This window comes from Bombina bombina, chromosome 7 (genome assembly GCF_027579735.1).
Source record: "Bombina bombina isolate aBomBom1 chromosome 7, aBomBom1.pri, whole genome shotgun sequence".
Classification (NCBI taxonomy): Eukaryota; Metazoa; Chordata; class Amphibia; order Anura; family Bombinatoridae; genus Bombina; species Bombina bombina.
In genome coordinates, this window is record NC_069505.1 from 236,932,271 (window position 1) to 236,955,524 (window position 23,254).

The window sequence follows — 23,254 nt, forward strand, 5'->3', positions numbered from 1 at the left end:
AGGTAGCAGTCGCTTTCTGACCTCTCCTCTTACCAGAATAGATAACAAACAAGGAAGATGTTTGTCTGAAATCCTTAGTTGCTTGTAAATAGAACTAACGAACTAAATCAAGATTGTGTAATAGACGTTCCTTCTTCGAAGATGGATTAGGACACAGAGAAGGAACAACTATTTCCTGGTTAATATTCTTGTTAGAAACAACTTTAGGAAGAAAACCAGGCGTGGTACGCAAAACTACCTTATCTGCGTGGAACACCAGGTAAGGTGAATCACACTGTAAGGCAGATAATTCTGAAACTCTTCGATTCAAACTCCATGGCGGAGCCACAGGTTTATAGACAGGCTTGATTCTGACTAAAGCCTGAGCAAACGCTTGAACGTCTGGTACCTCTGCCAGACGCTTGTGTAACAGGATAGACAAAGCAGATATTTGTCCTTTTAAGAAACTAGCTGACAATCCTTTCTCCAATCCTTTTTGGAGAAAAGACAATATCCTGGGAATCCTAACCTTACTCCATGAGTAACCCTTGGATTCACACCAACAAAGATATTTTTGCCATATCTTATGGTAGATTTTCCTGGTGACAGGCTTTCTAGCCTGAATCAGAGTATCTATAACCGACTGAGAGAACCCACGCTTTGATAGAATTAAGCGTTCAATCTCCAAGCAGTCAGACGTAGAGAAACTAAATTTGGATGCTTGAACGGACCCTGTATCAGAAGATCCTGCCTCATTGGCAATGTCCATGGTGGGACAGATGACATGTCCACTAGGTCTGCATACCAAGTCCTGCGTGGCCACGCAGGTACTATCAGAATCACCGAAGCCTTCTCCTGCTTGATTCTGGCAACCAGACGCGGGAGGAGAGGAAACGGTGGAAAGACATAAGCCAGATTGAAGGACCAAGGCGCTGCAAGAGCATCTATCAATACCGCCTTGGGATCCCGGGACCTGGACCCGTAGAGAGGAAGTTTGGTGTTCTGACGGGACGCCATCAGATCCAACTCTGGAGTGCCCCATAGCTGAGTCAGCTGGGCAAATACCTCCGGATGGAGTTCCCACTCACCCGGGTGAAAAGTCTGACGACTTAGAAAATCCGCCTCCCAGTTGTCTACTCCTGGGATGTGAATTGCTGAGAGATGGCAGGAGTGATCCTCCGCCCACCTGATTATTTTGGTTACTTCAGTTATCGCTAGGGAACTCTTTGATGATTGACGTAAGCTACAGTCGTGATGTTGTCCGACTGAAATCTGATGAATTTGGCCGCAGCTAGTTGAGGCCATGCCTGAAGAGCGTTTAATATCGCCCTCAGTTCCAGAATGTTTATCGGGAGAAGAGTTTCTTCCCGAGACCATAAGCCCTGAGCTTTCAGGGAGTCCCAGACTGCACCCCAGTCTAACAGACTGGCGTCGGTCGTTACAATGATCCACTCTGGCCTGCGGAAACATATTCCCTGAGACAGGTGATCCTGAGACAACCACCAGAGAAGAGAATCTCTTGTCTCCTGGTCCAACTGAATTTGAGGAGACAAATCTGCATAATCCCCATTCCACTGTTTGAGCATGCATAGTTGCAGTGGTCTGAGGTGTATCCAAGCAAAAGGGACGATGCCCATTGCCGCAACCATTAGTCCGATTGTCTCCATGCACTTAGCCACAGATGGCCGAGGAATGGAATAAAGAGCTCGGCAAGTAGTTAAGAGTTTTAGCTTTCTGACCTCCGTCAAAAATATTTTCATTTCTACCGAGTCTATCAGGGTTCCTAGGAATGGAACTCTTGTGAGGGGGGAGAGAGAACTCTTTTTGATGTTCACCTTCCACCCGTGAGACCTCAGAAAGGTCAATACAATCTCCGTGTGAGACTTGGTTCTTTGGAAAGTTGACGCCTGAATTAAGATGTCGTCTAGGTAAGGCGCCACTGCTATGCCCCGCGGTCTTAGAACTGCCAGGAGGGACCCTAGCACCTTTGTGAAAATTCTGGGAGCAGTGGCCAACCCGAAAGGAAGAGCCACAAACTGAAAATGCTTGTCCAGAAAGGCAAACCTGAGAAACTGGTGATTATCTTTGTGGATAGGAATGTGCAGATATGCATCCTTTAGATCCACGGTAGTCATATATTGACCCTCCTGGATCATTAGTAAGATTGTCTGAATGGTCTCCATCTTGAATGATGGGAGTCTGAGGAATTTGTTTAGAATTTTGAGATCCAGGATTGGTCTGAAAGTTCCTTCTTAATTGGGAACCACAAACAGGTTTGAGTAAAACCCTAGTCCTTGTTCTGCAATTGGAACTGGGTGGATCACTCCCATTGTATGTAGATCTTCTACACAGCGTAAAAACGCCTCTTTCTTTGTCTGATCTGCAGACAGACGAGAAATGTGGAAGCTTCCCCTTGGAGGAGAGTCCTTGAATTCTAGAAGGTATCCCTGGGCTACAATCTCTAATGCCCAAGGATAGTGTACATCTCTTGCCCAGGCCTGAGCGAAGAGAGAGAGTCTGCCCCCTACTAGATCCGGTCCCGGATAGGGGGCTACCCCTTCATGCTGTCTTGGTGACAGCTGCAGGCTTTTTGGCCTGTTTACCCTTATTCCAGCCCTGGTAAGGTTTCCAGTTTGCCTTGGGCTGTGAAGAGTTACCCTCTTGCTTTGCAGCCGGAGAGGATGAAGCAGGGCCGTTCCTGAAATTGTGAAAGGAATGAAAATTAGCTTTGTTCTTTGTTTTAAAGGCTTTGTCCTGAGGGAGAGCATGGCCTTTTCCCCCGGTGATATCTGAAATAATCTCTTTCAATTCAGGCCCAAATAGCGTCTTGCCTTTGAAAGGAATGTTCAAAAGCTTGGATTTAGACGACACATCGGCCGACCAGGACTTTAGCCATAGCGCCCTGCGCGCCAAAATGGCGAAACCTGAATTTTTCGCCGCTAACTTAGCTATTTGGAAAGCGGCGTCAGTGATAAAAGAATTAGCTAGCTTTAGAGCCTTAATTCTATCCATAATTTCCTCATATGAGGTCTCCGTCTGGAGCGAGTCTTCCAGCGCCTCAAACCAGAAAGCAGCTGCAGTAGTAACAGGAATAATGCAGGCAATAGGTTGGAGAAGGAAACCTTGTTGAACAAAAATTTTCTTAAGTACACCCTCTAATTTTTTATCCATAGGGTCTTTAAAAGCACAACTGTCTTCAATTGGTATGGTTGTGCGTTTAGCTAGTGTAGAAACAGCCCTCTCCACCTTAGGGACCGTCTGCCATGAGTCCCGCATGGGGTCAGATATGGGGAACATTTTCTTAAAAACAGGAGGGGGGACAAAAGGGACACCTGGCATCCGTGTAAACAGGAACCTCTAGGTACTTGTCCATTTTACACAATTTCTCTGGGATCACCAAAGGGTCACAGTCATCCAGAGTAGCTAATACCTCCCTAAGTAAAACACAGAGGTGTTCTAGTTTAAATTTAAAAGCCAATGTATCTGAATCTGTCTGAGGAGGAACCCTTCCTGAATCAGAGACTTCTCCCTCAGACATCAAATCCCTCGCTCCCATTTCAGAGCGTTGTGAGGGTATATCGGATACGGCTACCAAAGCATCAGAATGCTCATAATCTGTTCTTAAAACGGAGCTATCACGCTTTGCAGGTAACACGGGCAGTTTAGATAAGAAGGCTGAAAGAGAATTATCCATGACTGCCGCTAAGTCTTGTAATGTAAAAGGGTTAGACGCACTAGAGGTACTAGGCGTCTCTTGCGCGGGCGTAACTGGTTGTGACACTTGGGGAGAGGCAGACGGGCTACCCTCGTTACCTTCAGTCTGAGAATCATCTTGGGCCACATTCTTAAGTGCAACAATATGATCTTTAAAGTGTATAGACATATCAGTACAAGTGGGACACATTCTGAGAGGGGGTTCCACCATGGCTTCTAAACACATTGAACAAGGATTTTCCTTAGTGTCAGACATGTTTAACAGACTAGCAATATACACAAGCAGGCTTGGAAATCACTTTAATCAAATAAACACAATTTGAAAAAAACGTTACTGTGCCTTTAAGAGATAAAAACAGCACACAATTTTACAAAACAGTGAAAAATGCAACAATCTTTCTGAAATTTTCACAGTATGTACCTAAAGCCTTAATAAGATTGCACCACAAGTTTCAAAATGATTAACCCCTTAATGCCCAAACCGGAGCAGCCTAAAGCCAACACCCAGTTAAATAACTACAGCACCTTGCCACAGCCTTGCTGTGGCCCTACCTGCCCTTAGGGATCAGATTTGGGGGAAAATAGCTTCTTTTAGGCCCTCAAACATCAGCAGGACCCTCCATGTGAAACAGCATGAACTTATCTGCAATTCTAAGTGCGCATCTGAGGCGCAAAATTAGGCTCCTCCCACTCTACTCCGGGGCTGTGAGGCCTAGTAAATCACTCCTAAGTGACTAAAAAAAAACAGCCATGTGGTAATAACCCCAGAAAGAACCCAAAAGGGCTTTCAAAATGTCTTGCAAAACGATTTTTCCTTAGCCAAACAATCGATTGCCCTGAATAAGTGTAAACCAGTATATTAGCCCTATTATGTAAGCATTCAATTCCTTACTAAGTCTGTGAACATAGCTTACCCTCCCCTCATGGGGATATTGTCAGTCTCTTCAAGCATTATCTCAGTCTTGTCTAGAAATAAATGACTGAGCATACCTTATTGCAGATCACCCTGCAAACTGTTCCCCCCAACTGAAGTTTTCTGGTACTCCTCAGTCCTGTGTGGGAACAGCAGTGGATTTTATAGTTACAACATGCTAAAATCATTTTCCTCTCAGCAGAAATCTTCATCACTTTTCTGCTAGAGAGTAAATAGTACAAACCGGTACCATTTAAAATAACAAACTTTTGATTGAAGATAATAAAACTACAATTCTAACACCACATTCACTTTACACTCCCGAGAGAGACCCTAGTGCTTAGAGCCAGCAAAGAGAATGACTGGGGGGGTGGAGCTAGAGGGGGAGCAATATGGACAGCTTTGCTGTGTGCTCTCTTTGCTACTTCCTGTAGGGAATGAGAATATCCCACAAGTAAAGGATGAATCCGTGGACTGGATACACCTTGCAAGAGAAACATAATTTATGTAAGAACTTACCTGATAAATTAATTTCTTTCATATTGGCAAGAGTCCATGAGCTAGTGACGTATGGGATATACATTCCTACCAGGAGGGGCAAAGTTTCCCAAACCTCAAAATGCCTATAAATACACCCCTCACCACACCCTCAATTCAGTTTAATGAATAGCCAAGTAGTGGGGTGACAAAGAAAGGAGTAAAAAGCATAAAAAAAAGGAATTTGGAAATAATTGTGCTTTATACAAAAAAACATAAAAAGGGTGGGTCTCATGGACTCTTGCCAATATGAAAAAAATTAATTCATCAGGTAAGTTCTTACATAAATTATGTTTTCTTTCATGTAATTGGCAAGAGTCCATGAGCTAGTGGCGTATGGGATATTAATACCCAAGATGTGGAACTCCACAGTCACTAGAGAGGGAGGGATAAAAATAATAGCCATTTTCGCTGAAAAAAATTAATCCAAAAACCAAAATATAAGTTTATTCTCATAAATGAAAAGAAAAAAACATAAGCAGAGGAATCAAACTGAAACAGCTGCCTGAAGAACTTTTCTACCAAAAACTGCTTCCGAGGAAGCAAATACATAAAAACGGTAGAATTTAGTAAATGTGTGCAAAGAAGACCAAGTTGCTGCTTTGCAAATCTGATCAACTGAAGCTTCATTCTTAAAAGCCCACAAAGTGGAGAATGATCTAGTAGAATGAGCTGTAATTCTCTGAGGCAGGGCCTGACCTGACTCCAAATAAGCCTAAAGAATAAAAAGCTTTAACCAGGATGCCAAGGAAAGGCAGAAGCTTTCTGACCTTTCCTAGGACCAGAAAAGACAACAAATAGACTAGAAGTCTTCCTAAAATCTTTAGTAGCTTCAACATAATATTTCAAAGCTCTCACAACATCCAAAGAATGTAAGGATCTCTCCAAAGAATTCTTAGGATTAGGAAACAAAGAAGGAACAACAATTTGTCTATTAATGTTGTTAGAATTCACAACCTTAGGCAGAAATTTAAATGAAGTCCGCAAAACTGCCTTATCCTGATGGAAAATAAAAAATGGAGATTCACAAGAAAGAGCAGATAATTGGAAACTTTAGCACAAGAGATGACCAAAAGGAACAACACTTTCCAAGAAAGTAGTTTAATGTCCAAAGAATGCATAGGCTCAAATGGAGGAGCCTGTAAAGCCTTCAAAACCAAATTAAGACTGCAAGGAGGAGAGACCGATTTAATGACCAGCTTGATACGGACCAAAGCCTGCACAAAACAGTGAATATCAGGAAGCTTGGCAATCTTTCTGTGAAATAAAACAGAAAGAGCAGAGATGTGTCCCTTCAAGAAACTTGCAGACAAACCTTTATCCAAAGCATCCTGAAGAAACTGTAAAATTCTAGGAATTCTAAAGGAATGACAGGAAAATTGATGAGAAGAACATCATGAAATATAAGTCTTCCAAACTCAATAATAAATCATCCTAGAAGCCTGTAACATAGTATTAATCACTGAGTCAGCGAAACCTCTATGACTAAGCACTAGGCTTCAATTCAATTTCAATTTCCATACCTTCCAATTTAATGATTTGAGATCCTGATGGAAAAACGGACCTTGAGACAGAAGGTCTGGTCTTAGAGGAAGTGGCCAAGGCTGGCAACTGGACATCCGAACAAGATCCGCATACCAAAACCTGTGAGGCCATGCTGGAGCTACCAGCAACACAAACGATTGTTATATGATGATCTTGGAGATCACTCTTGAAAGAAGAACTAGAGGCAGGAAGATATAAGCAGGTTGGTAACACCAAGGAACTGCCAACGCATCCACTGCCTCCGCCTGAGGATCCCCGGACAGGTACCTGGGAAGTTTCTTGTTTAGATGGGATGCCATCAGATCTATTTCTGGAAGACCCCATATCTGAACAATTTGGGAAAACACATCTGGATGGAGCGACCACTGCCCCCCCCCCCCCCCCCCCCGGATGTAAAGTCGGGTGGCTGAGATAATCCGCTTCCCAATTGTCTACACCTGGGATATGAACCGCAGAAATTGGACAGGAGCTGGATTCCGCCCAAGCAAGTATCCGAGATACTTCTTTCATAGCTTGGGGACTGCGAGTCCCACCCTGATGATTGACATATGCTACAGTTGTGATATTGTCTGTCTGAAAGCAAATGAACGATTCTCTCTTCAACAGAGGCCACACATGAAGAGCCCTGAAAATAGCACGGAGTTCTAAAATATTGATTGGTAACCTTGCCTCTTGAGGTTTCCAAACCCCTTGTGCTGTCAGAGATCCCCAGACAGCTCCCCAACCTGAAAGACTTGCATCTGTTGTGATCACAGTCCAGGTTGGACGAACAAAAGAGGCCCCTTGAACTATACGATGGTGATCTAACCACCAAGTCAGAGAGAGTCGAACATTGGGATTTAAGGATATTAATTGTGATATCTTTGTAAAATCCCTGCACCATTGATTCAGCATACAAAGCTGGAGAGGTCTCATATGAAAACGAGCAAAGGGGATCGCGTCTGATGCTGCAGTCATGAGACCTAAAACTTCCATGCACATAGCTACTGAAGGGAATGATTGAGACTGAAGGTTCCGACAAGCTGAACCCAATTTTAGTCGTCTCTTGTCAGAGACAGAGTCATGGACACTGAATCTATCTGGAAACCTAAAAAGGTGACCCTTGTCTGAGGAATCAAGAAACGTTTTGGTAAATTGATCCTCCAACCATGTCTTTGAAGAAACAACACTAGTTGATTTGTGCGAGATTCTGCAGAATGTAAAGACTGAGCTAGTACCAAGATATCATCCAAATAAGGAAGCAGCGCAATACCCCATTTTCTGATTACAGAGAGTAGGGCACCGAGAACCTTTAAAAAAATTCTTGGAGCTGTCGCTAGGTCAAATGGAAGAGCGACAAATTGGTAATGCTTGTCTAGAAAAGAGAATCTCAGAAACCGATAGTGGTCTGGATGAATCGGAATATGACGATATGCATCCTGTAAGTCTATCGTGGACATATAATGACCTTGCTGAACAAAAGGCAGAATAGTCCTTATAGTCACCATTTTGAATGTTGGCACTCTTGCAAAACGATACAAAATTTTCAGATCCAGAAGTGGCCTGAATAAATTTTCTCTCTTTGGTACAATTAATAGATTTGAATAAAACCCCAGACCCTGTTCCTGAAACGGAACTGGTATGATTACCCCTGAAAGCTCCAGGTCTGAAACACACTTCAGAAAAGCCTGAGCCTTTACTGGATTTGCGGGGATGCGTGAGAGAAAAAAAAATCTTCTCACAGGAGGTCTTAATCTGAATCCTATTCGGTACCCTTGAGATACAATACTCTGAATCCATTGACTTTGGACAGAATCTGACCAAATGCTTGGGAAGAATCTTAATCTGCCCCCTACCAGCTGAGCTGGAATGAGGGCCGCACCTTCATGCAGACTTGGGGACTGGCTTTGGTTTATTAAATGGCTTGGATTTATTCCAACTTGAAGGTTTCCAATTGGAACCAGATTCTTTGGGGGAAGGATTGGGTTTCTGTTCCTTATTTTGTTGAAGGGAACGAAAACGGTTAGAAGCTTTAGATTTACCCTTAGGTCTTTTATCCTGAGGCAAAAAAACTCCCAGTGATAGTTGAAATAATTGAATCCAACTGAGAACCAAATAAATTACCTTGGAAAGAAAGAGATAGTAATCTAGACTTAGATACCATATCAGCATTCCAATATTTAAGCCACAAATATCTTCTAGCTAAAATAGCTAAAAACATAGATTTAACATCAATTTTGATGATATCAAAAATGGCATCACGGATAAAATGATTAGCATGTTGAAGCAAGTGAACAATGCTAGACAAATCAGGATCTGTTTCCTGTTGCGCTAAACTTTCCAACCAAAAAGTTGATGCAGCTGCAACATCAGCCATAGAAATGGCAGGCTTGAGAAGATAGCCAGAATATAAATAAGCTTTCCTTAGATAAGATTCAAGTTTCCTATATAAGGGGCCTTTAAAGGAAGTACTATCTTCCATAGGAATAGTAGTATGTTTGGCAAGAGTAGAAATAGCCCCATCAACTCTGGGGATCTTTTCCCAAAACTCCAAACTAATTGCTGGCAAAGGATACAATTTTTTAAACCATGAAGAAGGGGTAAAATAAGTACCAGGCCTATTCCATTCCTTAGAAATCATATCAGAAATAGCATCAGGAACTGGAAAAACCTCTGGAGTAACCACAGGAGGTTTAAAAAACAGAATTTATGTTTACCTGATAAATTACTTTCTCCAACGGTGTGTCCGGTCCACAGCGTCATCCTTACTTGTGGGATATTCTCTTCCCCAACAGGAAATGGCAAAGAGCCCAGCAAAGCTGGTCACATGATCCCTCCTAGGCTCCGCCTACCCCAGTCATTCGACCGACGTTAAGGAGGAATATTTGCATAGGAGAAACCATATGATACCGTGGTGACTGTAGTTAAAGAAAATAAATTATCAGACCTGATTAAAAAACCAGGGCGGGGCCGTGGACCGGACACACCGTTGGAGAAAGTAATTTATCAGGTAAACATAAATTCTGTTTTCTCCAACATAGGTGTGTCCGGTCCACGGCGTCATCCTTACTTGTGGGAACCAATACCAAAGCTTTAGGACACGGATGAAGGGAGGGAGCAAATCAGGTCACCTAAATGGAAGGCACCACGGCTTGCAAAACCTTTCTCCCAAAAATAGCCTCAGAAGAAGCAAAAGTATCAAACTTGTAAAATTTGGTAAAAGTGTGCAGTGAAGACCAAGTCGCTGCCCTACATATCTGATCAACAGAAGCCTCGTTCTTGAAGGCCCATGTGGAAGCCACAGCCCTAGTGGAATGAGCTGTGATTCTTTCGGGAGGCTGCCGTCCGGCAGTCTCGTAAGCCAATCTGATGATGCTTTTAATCCAAAAAGAGAGAGAGGTAGAAGTTGCTTTTTGACCTCTCCTTTTACCGGAATAAACAACAAACAAGGAAGATGTTTGTCTAAAATCCTTTGTAGCATCTAAATAGAATTTTAGAGCGCGAACAACATCCAAATTGTGCAACAAACGTTCCTTCTTCGAAACTGGTTTCGGACACAGAGAAGGTACGATAATCTCCTGGTTAATGTTTTTGTTAGAAACAACTTTTGGAAGAAAACCAGGTTTAGTACGTAAAACCACCTTATCTGCATGGAACACCAGATAAGGAGGAGAACACTGCAGAGCAGATAATTCTGAAACTCTTCTAGCAGAAGAAATTGCAACCAAAAACAAAACTTTCCAAGATAATAACTTAATATCAACGGAATGTAAGGGTTCAAACGGAACCCCCTGAAGAACTGAAAGAACTAAGTTGAGACTCCAAGGAGGAGTCAAAGGTTTGTAAACAGGCTTGATTCTAACCAGAGCCTGAACAAAGGCTTGAACATCTGGCACAGCTGCCAGCTTTTTGTGAAGTAACACAGACAAGGCAGAAATCTGTCCCTTCAAGGAACTTGCAGATAATCCTTTTTCCAATCCTTCTTGAAGGAAGGATAGAATCTTAGGAATCTTAACCTTGTCCCAAGGGAATCCTTTAGATTCACACCAACAGATATATTTTTTCCAAATTTTGTGGTAAATTTTTCTAGTTACAGGCTTTCTGGCCTGAACAAGAGTATCAATAACAGAATCTGAGAACCCTCGCTTCGATAAGATCAAGCGTTCAATCTCCAAGCAGTCAGCTGGAGTGAGACCAGATTCGGATGTTCGAACGGACCTTGAACAAGAAGGTCTCGTCTCAAAGGTAGCTTCCATGGTGGAGCCGATGACATATTCACCAGATCTGCATACCAAGTCCTGCGTGGCCACGCAGGAGCTATCAAGATCACCGACGCCCTCTCCTGATTGATCCTGGCTACCAGCCTGGGGATGAGAGGAAACGGCGGGAATACATAAGCTAGTTTGAAGGTCCAAGGTGCTACTAGTGCATCTACTAGAGTCGCCTTGGGATCCCTGGATCTGGACCCGTAGCAAGGAACTTTGAAGTTCTGACGAGAGGCCATCAGATCCATGTCTGGAATGCCCCACAGTTGAGTGATTTGGGCAAAGATTTCCGGATGGAGTTCCCACTCCCCCGGATGCAATGTCTGACGACTCAGAAAATCCGCTTCCCAATTTTCCACTCCTGGGATGTGGATTGCAGACAGGTGGCAGGAGTGAGTCTCCGCCCATTGAATGATTTTGGTCACTTCTTCCATCGCCAGGGAACTCCTTGTTCCCCCCTGATGGTTGATGTACGCAACAGTCGTCATGTTGTCTGATTGAAACCGTATGAACTTGGCCCTCGCTAGCTGAGGCCAAGCCTTGAGAGCATTGAATATCGCTCTCAGTTCCAGAATATTTATCGGTAGAAGAGATTCTTCCCGAGACCAAAGACCCTGAGCTTTCAGGGATCCCCAGACCGCGCCCCAGCCCGTCAGACTGGCGTCGGTCGTGACAATGACCCACTCTGGTCTGCGGAAGGTCATCCCTTGTGACAGGTTGTCCAGGGACAGCCACCAACGGAGTGAGTCTCTGGTCCTCTGATTTACTTGTATCTTCGGAGACAAGTCTGTATAGTCCCCATTCCACTGACTGAGCATGCACAGTTGTAATGGTCTTAGATGAATGCGCGCAAAAGGAACTATGTCCATTGCCGCTACCATCAAACCTATCACTTCCATGCACTGCGCTATGGAAGGAAGAGGAACGGAATGAAGTATCCGACAAGAGTTTAGAAGTTTTGTTTTTCTGGCCTCTGTCAGAAAAATCCTCATTTCTAAGGAGTCTATTATTGTTCCCAAGAAGGGAACCCTTGTCGACGGAGATAGAGAACTCTTTTCCACGTTCACTTTCCATCCGTGAGATCTGAGAAAGGCCAGGACGATGTCCGTGTGAGCCTTTGCTTGAGGAAGGGACGACGCTTGAATCAGAATGTCGTCCAAGTAAGGTACTACAGCAATGCCCCTTGGTCTTAGCACCGCTAGAAGGGACCCTAGTACCTTTGTGAAAATCCTTGGAGCAGTGGCTAATCCGAAAGGAAGCGCCACGAACTGGTAATGCTTGTCCAGGAATGCGAACCTTAGGAACCGATGATGTTCCTTGTGGATAGGAATATGTAGATACGCATCCTTTAAATCCACCGTGGTCATGAATTGACCTTCCTGGATGGAAGGAAGAATTGTTCGAATGGTTTCCATTTTGAACGATGGAACCTTGAGAAACTTGTTTAAGATCTTGAGATCTAAGATTGGTCTGAACGTTCCCTCTTTTTTGGGAACTATGAACAGATTGGAGTAGAACCCCATCCCTTGTTCTCCTAATGGAACAGGATGAATCACTCCCATTTTTAACAGGTCTTCTACACAATGTAAGAATGCCTGTCTTTTTATGTGGTCTGAAGACAACTGAGACCTGTGGAACCTCCCCCTTGGGGGAAGCCCCTTGAATTCCAGAAGATAACCTTGGGAGACTATTTCTAGTGCCCAAGGATCCAGAACATCTCTTGCCCAAGCCTGAGCGAAGAGAGAGAGTCTGCCCCCCACCAGATCCGGTCCCGGATCGGGGGCCAACATTTCATGCTGTCTTGGTAGCAGGTTTCTTGGCCTGCTTTCCCTTGTTCCAGCCTTGCATTGGTCTCCAAGCTTGCTTGGCTTGAGAAGTATTACCCTCTTGCTTAGAGGACGTAGCACTTTGGGCTGGTCCGTTTCTACGAAAGGGACGAAAATTAGGTTTATTTTTGGCCTTGAAAGGCCGATCCTGAGGAAGGGCGTGGCCCTTACCCCCAGTGATATCAGAGATAATCTCTTTCAAGTCAGGGCCAAACAGCGTTTTCCCCTTGAAAGGAATGTTAAGTAGTTTGTTCTTGGAAGACGCATCAGCTGACCAAGATTTCAACCAAAGCGCTCTGCGCGCCACAATAGCAAACCCAGAATTCTTAGCCGCTAACCTAGCCAATTGCAAAGTGGCGTCTAGGGTGAAAGAATTAGCCAATTTGAGAGCACTGATTCTGTCCATAATCTCCTCATAAGGAGGAGAATCACTATCGACCGCCTTTACTAGCTCATCAAACCAGAAACACGCGGCTGTAGTGACAGGGACAATGCATGAAATTGGTTGTAGAAGGTAACCCTGCTGAACAAACATCTTTTTAAGTAAACCTTCTAATTTTTTTTATCCATAGGATCTTTGAAAGCACAACTATCTTCTATGGGTATAGTGGTGCGTTTGTTTAAAGTGGAAACCGCTCCCTCGACCTTGGGGACTGTCTGCCATAAGTCCTTTCTGGGGTCGACCATAGGAAACAATTTTTTAAATATGGGGGGGAGGGACGAAAGGTATACCGGGCCTTTCCCATTCTTTATTTACAATGTCCGCCACCCGCTTGGGTATAGGAAAAGCTTCTGGGAGCCCCGGGACCTCTAGGAACTTGTCCATTTTACATAGTTTCTCTGGGATGACCAAATTCTCACAATCATCCAGAGTGGATAATACCTCCTTAAGCAGAGCGCGGAGATGTTCCAACTTAAATTTAAATGTAATCACATCGGGTTCAGCTTGTTGAGAAATTTTCCCTGAATCTGAAATTTCTCCCTCAGACAAAACCTCCCTGGCCCCATCAGACTGGTGTAGGGGCCTTTCAGAACCCTTATCATCAGCGTCGTCATGCTCTTCAGTATCTAAAACAGAGCAGTCGCGCTTACGCTGATAAGTGGGCATTTTGGCTAAAATGTTTTTGATAGAATTATCCATTACAGCCGTTAATTGTTGCATAGTAAGGAGTATTGGCGCGCTAGATGTACTAGGGGCCTCCTGAGTGGGCAAGACTCGTGTAGACGAAGGAGGGAATGATGCAGTACCATGCTTACTCCCCTCACTTGAGGAATCATCTTGGGCATCATTGTCATTGTCACATAAATCACATTTATTTAAATGAGAAGGAACTCTGGCTACCCCACATACAGAACACAGTCTATCTGGTAGTTCAGACATGTTAAACAGGCATAAACTTGATAAAGTACAAAAAAACGTTTTAAAATAAAACCGTTACTGTCACTTTAAATTTTAAACTGAACACACTTTATTACTGCAATTGCGAAAAAATATGAAGGAATTGTTCAAAATTCACCAAAATTTCACCACAGTGTCTTAAAGCCTTAAAAGTATTGCACACCAAATTTGGAAGCTTTAACCCTTAAAATAACGGAACCGGAGCCGTTTTTAACTTTAACCCCTTTACAGTCCCTGGTATCTGCTTTGCTGAGACCCAACCAAGCCCAAAGGGGAATACGATACCAAATGACGCCTTCAGAAAGTCTTTTCTATGTATCAGAGCTCCTCACACATGCGACTGCATGTCATGCCTCTCAAAAACAAGTGCGCAATACCGGCGCGAAAATGAGGCTCTGCCTATGATTTGGGAAAGCCCCTAAAGAATAAGGTGTCTAAAACAGTGCCTGCCGATATAATCTTATCAAAATACCCAGATTAAATGATTCCTCAAGGCTAAATATGTGTAATAAATAATCGATTTAGCCCAGAAAAAGTCTACAGTCTTAATAAGCCCTTGTGAAGCCCTTATTTACTATCTTAATAAACATGGCTTACCGGATCCCATAGGGAAAATGACAGCTTCCAGCATTACATCGTCTTGTTAGAATGTGTCATACCTCAAGCAGCAAGAGACTGCTCACTGTTCCCCCAACTGAAGTTAATTCCTCTCAACAGTCCTGTGTGGAACAGCCATGGATTTTAGTAACGGTTGCTAAAATCATTTTCCTCATACAAACAGAAATCTTCATCTCTTTTCTGTTTCAGAGTAAATAGTACATACCAGCACTATTTTAAAATAACAAACTCTTGATTGAATAATAAAAACTACAGTTAAACACTAAAAAAACTCTAAGCCATCTCCGTGGAGATGTTGCCTGTACAACGGCAAAGAGAATGACTGGGGTAGGCGGAGCCTAGGAGGGATCATGTGACGAGCTTTGCTGGGCTCTTTGCCATTTCCTGTTGGGGAAGAGAATATCCCACAAGTAAGGATGACGCCGTGGACCGGACACACCTATGTTGGAGAAACAGAGTTTAAACGTTTACTGGTTTTAATATCAAGAGGACTAGTTTCCTCAATATCCAATGTAATCAACACCTCTTAACAAGGAACGAATATACTCCATTTTAAATAAATAAATAAGTAGATTTGTCAATGTCAATATCTGAGGTAGGATCTTCTGAATCAGATAGATCTTCATCAGAGGAGGAAAATTCAGTATGTTGTCGGTCATTTAAAAATTCATCAACTTTATGAGAAGTTTTAAAAGACCTTTTGCGTTTATTAGAAGGCGGGATAGCAGACAAAACCTTCTGAATCGCATCAGCAATAAAATCTTTTATATTCACAGGGATATCATGTACATTAGATGTTGAAGGAACAACCGGCATTGTGCTATTACTGATGGATACATTCTCTGCATGTAAAAGCTTATCATGACAACTATTACATACCACAGTTGGAGATATAATCTCCACAAATTTACAACAGATACACTTAGTTTTGGTAGAAATGTTATCAGGCAGCAGGGTTCCAACAGTGGTTTCTGAGACAGGATCAGATTGAGACATCTTGCAAATGTAAGAGGAAAAAAACAACATATAAAGCAAAACTATCAATTTCCTTATATGGCAGTTTCAGGAATGGGGAAAAATGCAAACAGCATAGCCCTATGATATAGAAAAAGGCAAGAGGCATATAGGAATGGGGATTTAAATAATGAAATTATTTGGCGCCAAGTATGACGCACAACGCAAACTGATTTTTTTTTGGCGCTAACAACATCCGGAAATGACACACTTGTACAAGGAACTCGGCAGAAACTAAGACGCCGGAAATTACGAACTTGCGTCACCGGACGTACCTTCGCGCCAAAAATAATCTTGCACCAAGAATGACGCAATAAACATCAGCATTTTGCGCCTCGCGAGCCTAATTTTGCCCGCGAAAATTTAGTGAAAAAAAGCAGTCAATTTGAAAAAAAAAAACTAAACCCCAGGTAAGAAAAAATATTTTCCAAAATATATTTTTCCCATATATGAAACTGAATAGTCTGCAAAAGGAAATATACATAAACCTGACTCATGGCAAATATAAGTACAATACATATATTTAGAACTTTATATTAATACATAAAGTGCCAAACCATAGCTGAGAGTGTCTTAAGTAATGAAAACATACTTACCGAAAGACACCCATCCACATATAGCCAAACCAGTACTGAAACAGTTATCAGTAGAGGTAATGGAATATGAGAGTATATCGTCGATCTGAATAAGGGAGGTAGGAGATGAATATCTATGACCGATAATAGAGAACCTAAGAAATAGATCTCCTGCAAGGAAAACCATTGCATTCAATAGGTGATACTACCTTCACATCGCTCTGACATTCACTAAGAGAAATCGGGCTTCAAAATGCTGAGAAGCGCATATCAACGTAGAAATCTAGCACAAACTTACTTCACCACCTCCATAGGAGGCAAAGTTTGTAAAACTGAATTGTGGGTGTTTGACGTGTGTATTTATAGGCATTTTGAGGTTTGGGAAACTGTGCCCCTCCTGGTAGGATTGTATATCCCATACGTCACTAGCTCATGGACTCTTGCCAATTACATGAAGGAAATCTCGGTGTCTCAAACTTTTTATATTGTTATTATTTATTTTGTGTTTTTATATTTGATATTTTGCTTTTTAGCATTATTTTACATTTTAGGTTTGTCTTATATTAGGATAACATGGTTAGGTTGTGAGTAATCTATTGCTCTTGTATGACAATAAGGAGGAGGAAAACCTCTTAACAATAAGCTGATACAAACACTCCCTTTGACTTCTTCATGGATATGAGGAGAAACTAATGGAGTACAAGAATTTTTAGCTTGATCAATGATAATATTTTAACTCATTTGCACTATACTATGATATCTTAAAGGGACACTGAACCCAATTTTTTCTTTTGTGATTCAGATAGAGCATGCAATTTAAACAACTTTCTAATTTACTCCTATTATAATTTTTTCTTCGTTCTCTTGCTTTCTTTATTTGAAAAAGGCATCTAAGCTATTTTTTTGGTTCAGAACCATGGAAAGCACTTGTTTATTGGTTGGTGAATTTACCCACCAATCAGCAAGAACAACACAGTGTGTTCACCAAAAATGGGCCGGCATCTAAACTTACATCCTTGCATTTCAAATAAAGATACCAAGAGAATGAAAAGAATTTGATAATAGGAGTAAATTAGAAAGTTGCTTAAAATTGCATGCTCTATCTGAATCATGATAGAAAAAATTTGGGTTCAGTGTCCCTTTAACATATTGGACTCGGTAGAAGAGAAAGACGTATGTAGAATTGAGAGGTACAATATTTCCGTCTTGTTTCCTCCTATTGCTTTATGTTTTTCATATGAAAAGTTACGTTTTAAAAAATGTTTTAATAAAAAAATCATCATAAATATTATTCAACCAAATGTATTTCTTCCTTCATAACAGACAATGAGAGATAACTAATATGGAGACATACTGTGCAAAACAGTGTCTGAAGAACCTTTAAAAAGGTGCACTAAGCACCAAGCCCATTTCAGAAGCAAATTATTGAGGATATTTCATGCCTCCCTCTAGCCATATTGTAATTTGTCTCTCATTGCTGACGTGTTTGCAGGTATATGATGCAGAGTTGCTGCACATTTGCAGTGTAACCTAAGCTCCAAAATTGTGGTATCCATGATTAGAGAGAGGTGCATGAAATGTTTTCAGTGTTTAACGTTTAATGCCCCTTTAGCTTTAATAATGTTGCCATTTATTCAATCTGTTTCTTTTTTTTTTTTAAATTTGCTTCCAAATCTTAAATTTCACTTGGAGAGCAACATATGGCGATGCATTTTGTCTTTATGTAATGTGATGTCATCAGATAGGGGAGCTACTTTGGAGTATCTTAGTAACATAATACAGTTGCAAACAGTGCTGTAAAGTGTTCATATAATAAAGGAACCTTTCCATAAACTAGGGAGTGGGCAAAGTTTAAGGTAAAATTGAACTGGGAGTGAGTATGAGGCAATGAACTTGGCAAGTATGCAACAGAATGCCTAACAAACTGGCACAGATATCTGTCAGCATCACAGAGAAGTACGGAGAACACTTACCTTTGTAAGGCACAGGAATTGTCCCAGTAAGATTGACCAACTCCCTAGTTGAACCATCATTGAAAACTGTATAAAAAATAAATTAAAAAAAAAAAAGATTATTTTTTTAAAAATGGATCGTCATAAAGCCTTACAGCATCCGTTATTTCTAATAGCCTAACTTATTGCACAGACACAGGCTGCAATCCTCTGCAAGCTAGAGGTGAAATATTTCCAATAAATAATATAGATCTCATCCTTTTCTCCTATGAAACCCAAATTGTGAGAAGTGTGAACCTTTCAAGGATGCAAAGTCACACAAGTTAATTTATATGGAAGAGCCAGCAAGAACACTATAAAGGTTATATGTTCTATTATCGTCATAATTCATTTGTATAGCACCACCGGATACCATAGCGCTGGGTACATGAGTAAGGGCAGACTAAACAAAACAAATACAAGAGGAGGAGAGCCCTGTCTTGTATAAAGCGCACCTCAGCTACACACAGGTCACTTCACTGGCTACCTACACAAAGCAGAATACATTTTAGGATCTGCTCTTTGCATAGTGCCTCTTACATCTTAGCCCCTTGCTCTATTAACCAACTTGCATTTTATGTTCCTATCAGCACAGTCTCCTCTTCCACAATCACCTCCTCCTGCGCAGTACTTTTAAAATTCTGTCCCTATTATATAGAACTGCTAGCCTTAAAGGGATAGTCTAGTCAAAATTAAAATTTTATGATTCAGATAGGGCATGCAATTTTAAACAACTTTCCCAAATACTTTTTCATCAAATTGGTTTGTTCTCTTGGTATTCTTTGTTGAAAGCTAAACCTAGATAGGCTCAAAAACTGATTTCTAAGCTCTTGAAGGCCGCCTCTCAACTCAGTGCAATTTGACAGTTTTACACAGGTAGATGGTGCTAGTTCATTTGCGCCATATATAAAACATTGTGCTACAAGGTACTCAGAGGTAAAAAGTATATTAATATAACTGAGACAAGCAGCAGTCTGCAGAGGCTTAGATACAGGGTAATCACAGAGGTAAAAAGTATATTAATATAACTGAGATAAGGGGCAGCCTGCAGAGGCTTAGATACAAGGTAATCACAGAGGTAAACAGTATATTAATATAACTGAGATAAGGAGCAGTCTGTGATTACCTTGTATATAACCCTCTGCAGACTGCTCCTTATCTCAGTTATATTAATATACTGTTTACCTCTGTGATTACCTTGTATCTAAGCCTCTGCAGACTGCCCCTTATCTCAGTTATATTAATATACTTTTTACCTCTGTGATTACCTTGTATCTAACCCTCTGCAGAGGTAAAAAGTATATTAATATAACAGAGATAAGGAGCAGTCTGCAGAGGCTTAGATACACGTTAATCACAGAGGTAAAAAGTATATTAATATAACGGTTGGTTATGCAAAAACCTAAATAATGCATACCTGATCATTTTCTTGTCCACAGCTGCATTCATTACTTTTGGGAATTCAGAACCTGGCCACCAGGAGGAGGCAAAAACACCCCAGCCAAAGGCTTAAATACCTCTCCCACTTCCCTCATCCCCCAGTCATTCTGCCAAGGGAACAAGGAACAGTAGGAGAATTATCAGGGTGAAAAAAGTTGCCAGAAGGACAAAAATTTACAGCCGCCCAATAGATAAAGCCCGGGCGGGGAGCTGTGGACTCTGTCAGAAAAAAAAGAAATTATTAGGTAAGCATAATTTAAGTTTTTCTTCTTAAACGGGAAGAGTCCACAGCTGCATTCATTACTTTTGGGAAAACAATACGCAAGCTATAAAGGACATTGAATGCAAACAAAGGGCGGGTGGGTACAGAAGGCGGCTCCTTTTAAAGGCACCACAGCCTGAAATTACTCAACGCCGGATAAAAAACTGTATCACTCAAGGACAAAGGGAAAAAACAGAAAAAGCCCAGGAAACTGCTCATCAGTTACACAACCTGCAAAGCCGTGCTAGAGACCACTCAGATCCCCAGAGTCCGCTGAGCACAAAGGCCTCCTGCGGCTCTCGACTCCCATGAAACATACCCTGAAGGAAAGAAACCTCCCACTACCCCCGAGAGGGAGAACAGAGGACCCAAGAAGAGATCCAAAGGACAACCAACAAGGGAATAATAAAACCCAAAAAAGAATAAAGCAAAACCAAGGTTGCTACAAGACCACCGCCCAGGGAAATGAACTCCCTAGGAGGACAAGGACCAGAGAGTAAACTCCCAAGAAAAATCATGAGGAAGAACAAAGGTCCACCCTCAGATCCATGACACAGCACCATATAACATACGGGGCTCCAAGAAACCGCAAGCTCCCCATTGTACCATAGTGTAGCCTAAACAAACGATAAACTATATGAGCATAGATAGGCCAACTGACCTAGTCTAAAAAAGGCTCTCTGTGAGAACACAGAGTCACCTCTGAACAAGAACACGCTATGTCCAGACTCACAGCAGCAAGGCTAATAAAAGAGAGTGTCCAACACGCGCAGCAGATACCACCAGTGGAGGAAAGGACACAGAGAACCCACCAAAGGTAGGAAAACAGAAATAACTGAAAAAACACGGTCAATACTCGGCAGAGTAGACATATCCCCGACCCCCCCACCAAGGTAACGGACCCAGCCCAAAGGCTGGCAACGATCGAAGGCAGAAAATACAAAATTCTCCGACCAGACCTTAAAGAAAAGGATGGTTCTACGAGGAAACGAAACCCTTGGGACAAATTCTGACTGGTACTTAAAACCGACATGCTAATATGAAGCCATGACAGAAAACTGCGTGTTCAGGTCCAGAACCCCTACACAGCTGCCTTCCTCAGAAGCAGCACTCCCAAAGGGAGATAGGGCACTGAACCTCAGCGTCCTAGTACCAGATCCAGCCCCATGACCTTGTGTACGCAAGGAAGGGAAAAAAACCTGGAAACGAGAAAACAAGGACTCACGGGCCTCAACGGATACTGAGATACCTCCAAGTCAAAGGAGGGCAAACGCAAAGATCATCCCCAGCCATAGGCGCGGAGAAGAAAGAGTAGAGAAACTGTAAAAACCCTACAAAAGGAGACGAGACCATTCGGCCATAACCGACAGCTCAGTTGAAACAAACAACCTCAAGCTCACAGCAAGGTGCAACAGCCTGCCCCTGATGTTATAGTAGGGACCCATCAAAGAGACCATAAAACCAACCATCGGGTAGATACCAAATCTCCCATGACAGACAACAACCGCCCCCCCTAAAGGGACAAGCGGAAGCTCCAAACCCTAAGGGTCAAACCGAACATGTCCAGGCCCGAATACAGAATCCGGAACCTGATCCGGAGTCAGACTCCCAGCAAATGGGACCGACCGAAAGATCTAACCCCTTGAGCAGCCCTAAAGCTGCCTCATACGGAGGAGCACACCCTGGACAGTGCATCCCACATTCCAATGTCCTCGGACATTGGACACTCGCAATACCCTCAAACCCCAGAGCCTAGAAAGACATCTTAACAGGTCTAAGAAGATGGCAACCAGCACCCGGAGGTGGATCTGAACCCAGGACCCCCTGCCTGCCAGCCCCACAAGCTAGAACCCCCAGAGTGTCTAAGGGCAACACCCCAGAGTCTAAAGACCACAGGGATTAAAAGGGACAGGCAAACCAGCCCTCAGATTTAGAAGACAACATAATCTCCAAAGATCCTTACAGGATCAGTCTCCTGGAATTCCTGTACCAGGAATAACGAAGGGAGCCTCACAGCTCCTGGCAGACAAGCTAAACTAGGAGAAAAAGCCGGGGGGGGAGAAACGAGAATACCCCTTCTGCACTCCCAAAAGTGAGAGCGACTGAACTACTGGAAAGGAATAAGGACCTGTTCACACTTCCAGACCCAGATGAGCCTACCACCCAAGAAGGGTGGGAAAAAGCAGCCCCCGCACCTTAAGGAGGTACCGCAACTAGGCCACAAGCATCGACATCCAGAAGATACCGAAAGTATCATCATTCAAAGTGTCATCCAAATTTTCAAACTATAAAGGGAAAACTACGGTTCCGAGTCCAAAGGACCTCCAGAACCCTGAGAAAGCTGTAACAGGATCCGAGCCCGGATCCCACAACATTAGACTAAAGAGAATAACCAGCACCCGACATAACCAGCAGACCGGCACCACGTGGGTGACATGAACCCTAAGGAACAGCAGCTAGCGCCCGACCAGGACACTCCTGAACTGTCCAAGGTCCAAGAAAAATCAACCCGGAAGGATCGATAATATGAACTATAAACATAACAATGCCTTTACATATAATGCGCAACTTATGAGGTGCTCACGTGACCACAAAATCGCAAGTATTCGTTCCAGAGAAAGAACATTCCCAAAATGGAAAATTAACAGTCATGAGCTTCATAAAACAAATCAAACACATCCTAACTGGATCAAATAAAAATGAAGGCAGCACCCATGGGTGAACGCCCAAGGAGAATGGGCACTCTAACCGGACTAGCCGATCAGAGGCCCCGTTCTCCCAAGTTCAGAACCGGAATGGATACTAAATAAAAGAAAAACTGAGCCATCAAGGAGATTGGTTTCATCCCCATACATCTAACCCAGATTGTCATCCGGCACAGAAGACCGATGATCCCTCGGCCCGCTAGGACTGGAATCCTCCAGCACCGCCAAAACATGCCTCAGTAGGACATGAAGACGTGCCAGTCTATTTCGGAGGGCAAAATGATCCCCCACCGGATCGATGTATGACCCAGGCCCGAGGGTGGGGTCCCTGAAGCCTCAGAGGCCGACACTTCCCCGAGGGCCACACTGAATCAGGGCGATCTCACGTTCGACAGGCCCTGGTTGACAGAACACGGACAGTATCTTAAAAATATTTAATTTGGGAGAAATAAATGTGTCAGCACCATAGATATGGCCATGCGGAACCGTGCT

At 42.7% G+C, this 23,254-nt stretch overlaps 1 protein-coding gene across 1 annotated transcript in view; it reads right to left on the reverse strand.

Annotated features, from left to right (window-relative positions):
- TSG101 (tumor susceptibility 101) overlaps nt 1–23,254 on the reverse strand; it is a 179,253-nt gene that overhangs the window by 118,543 nt on the left and 37,456 nt on the right. The window contains exon 3 of the mRNA XM_053689347.1: nt 18,338–18,403. Coding sequence (XP_053545322.1) covers nt 18,338–18,403 — 66 coding nt within the window. The remainder of the gene's footprint in view (nt 1–18,337; nt 18,404–23,254) is intronic.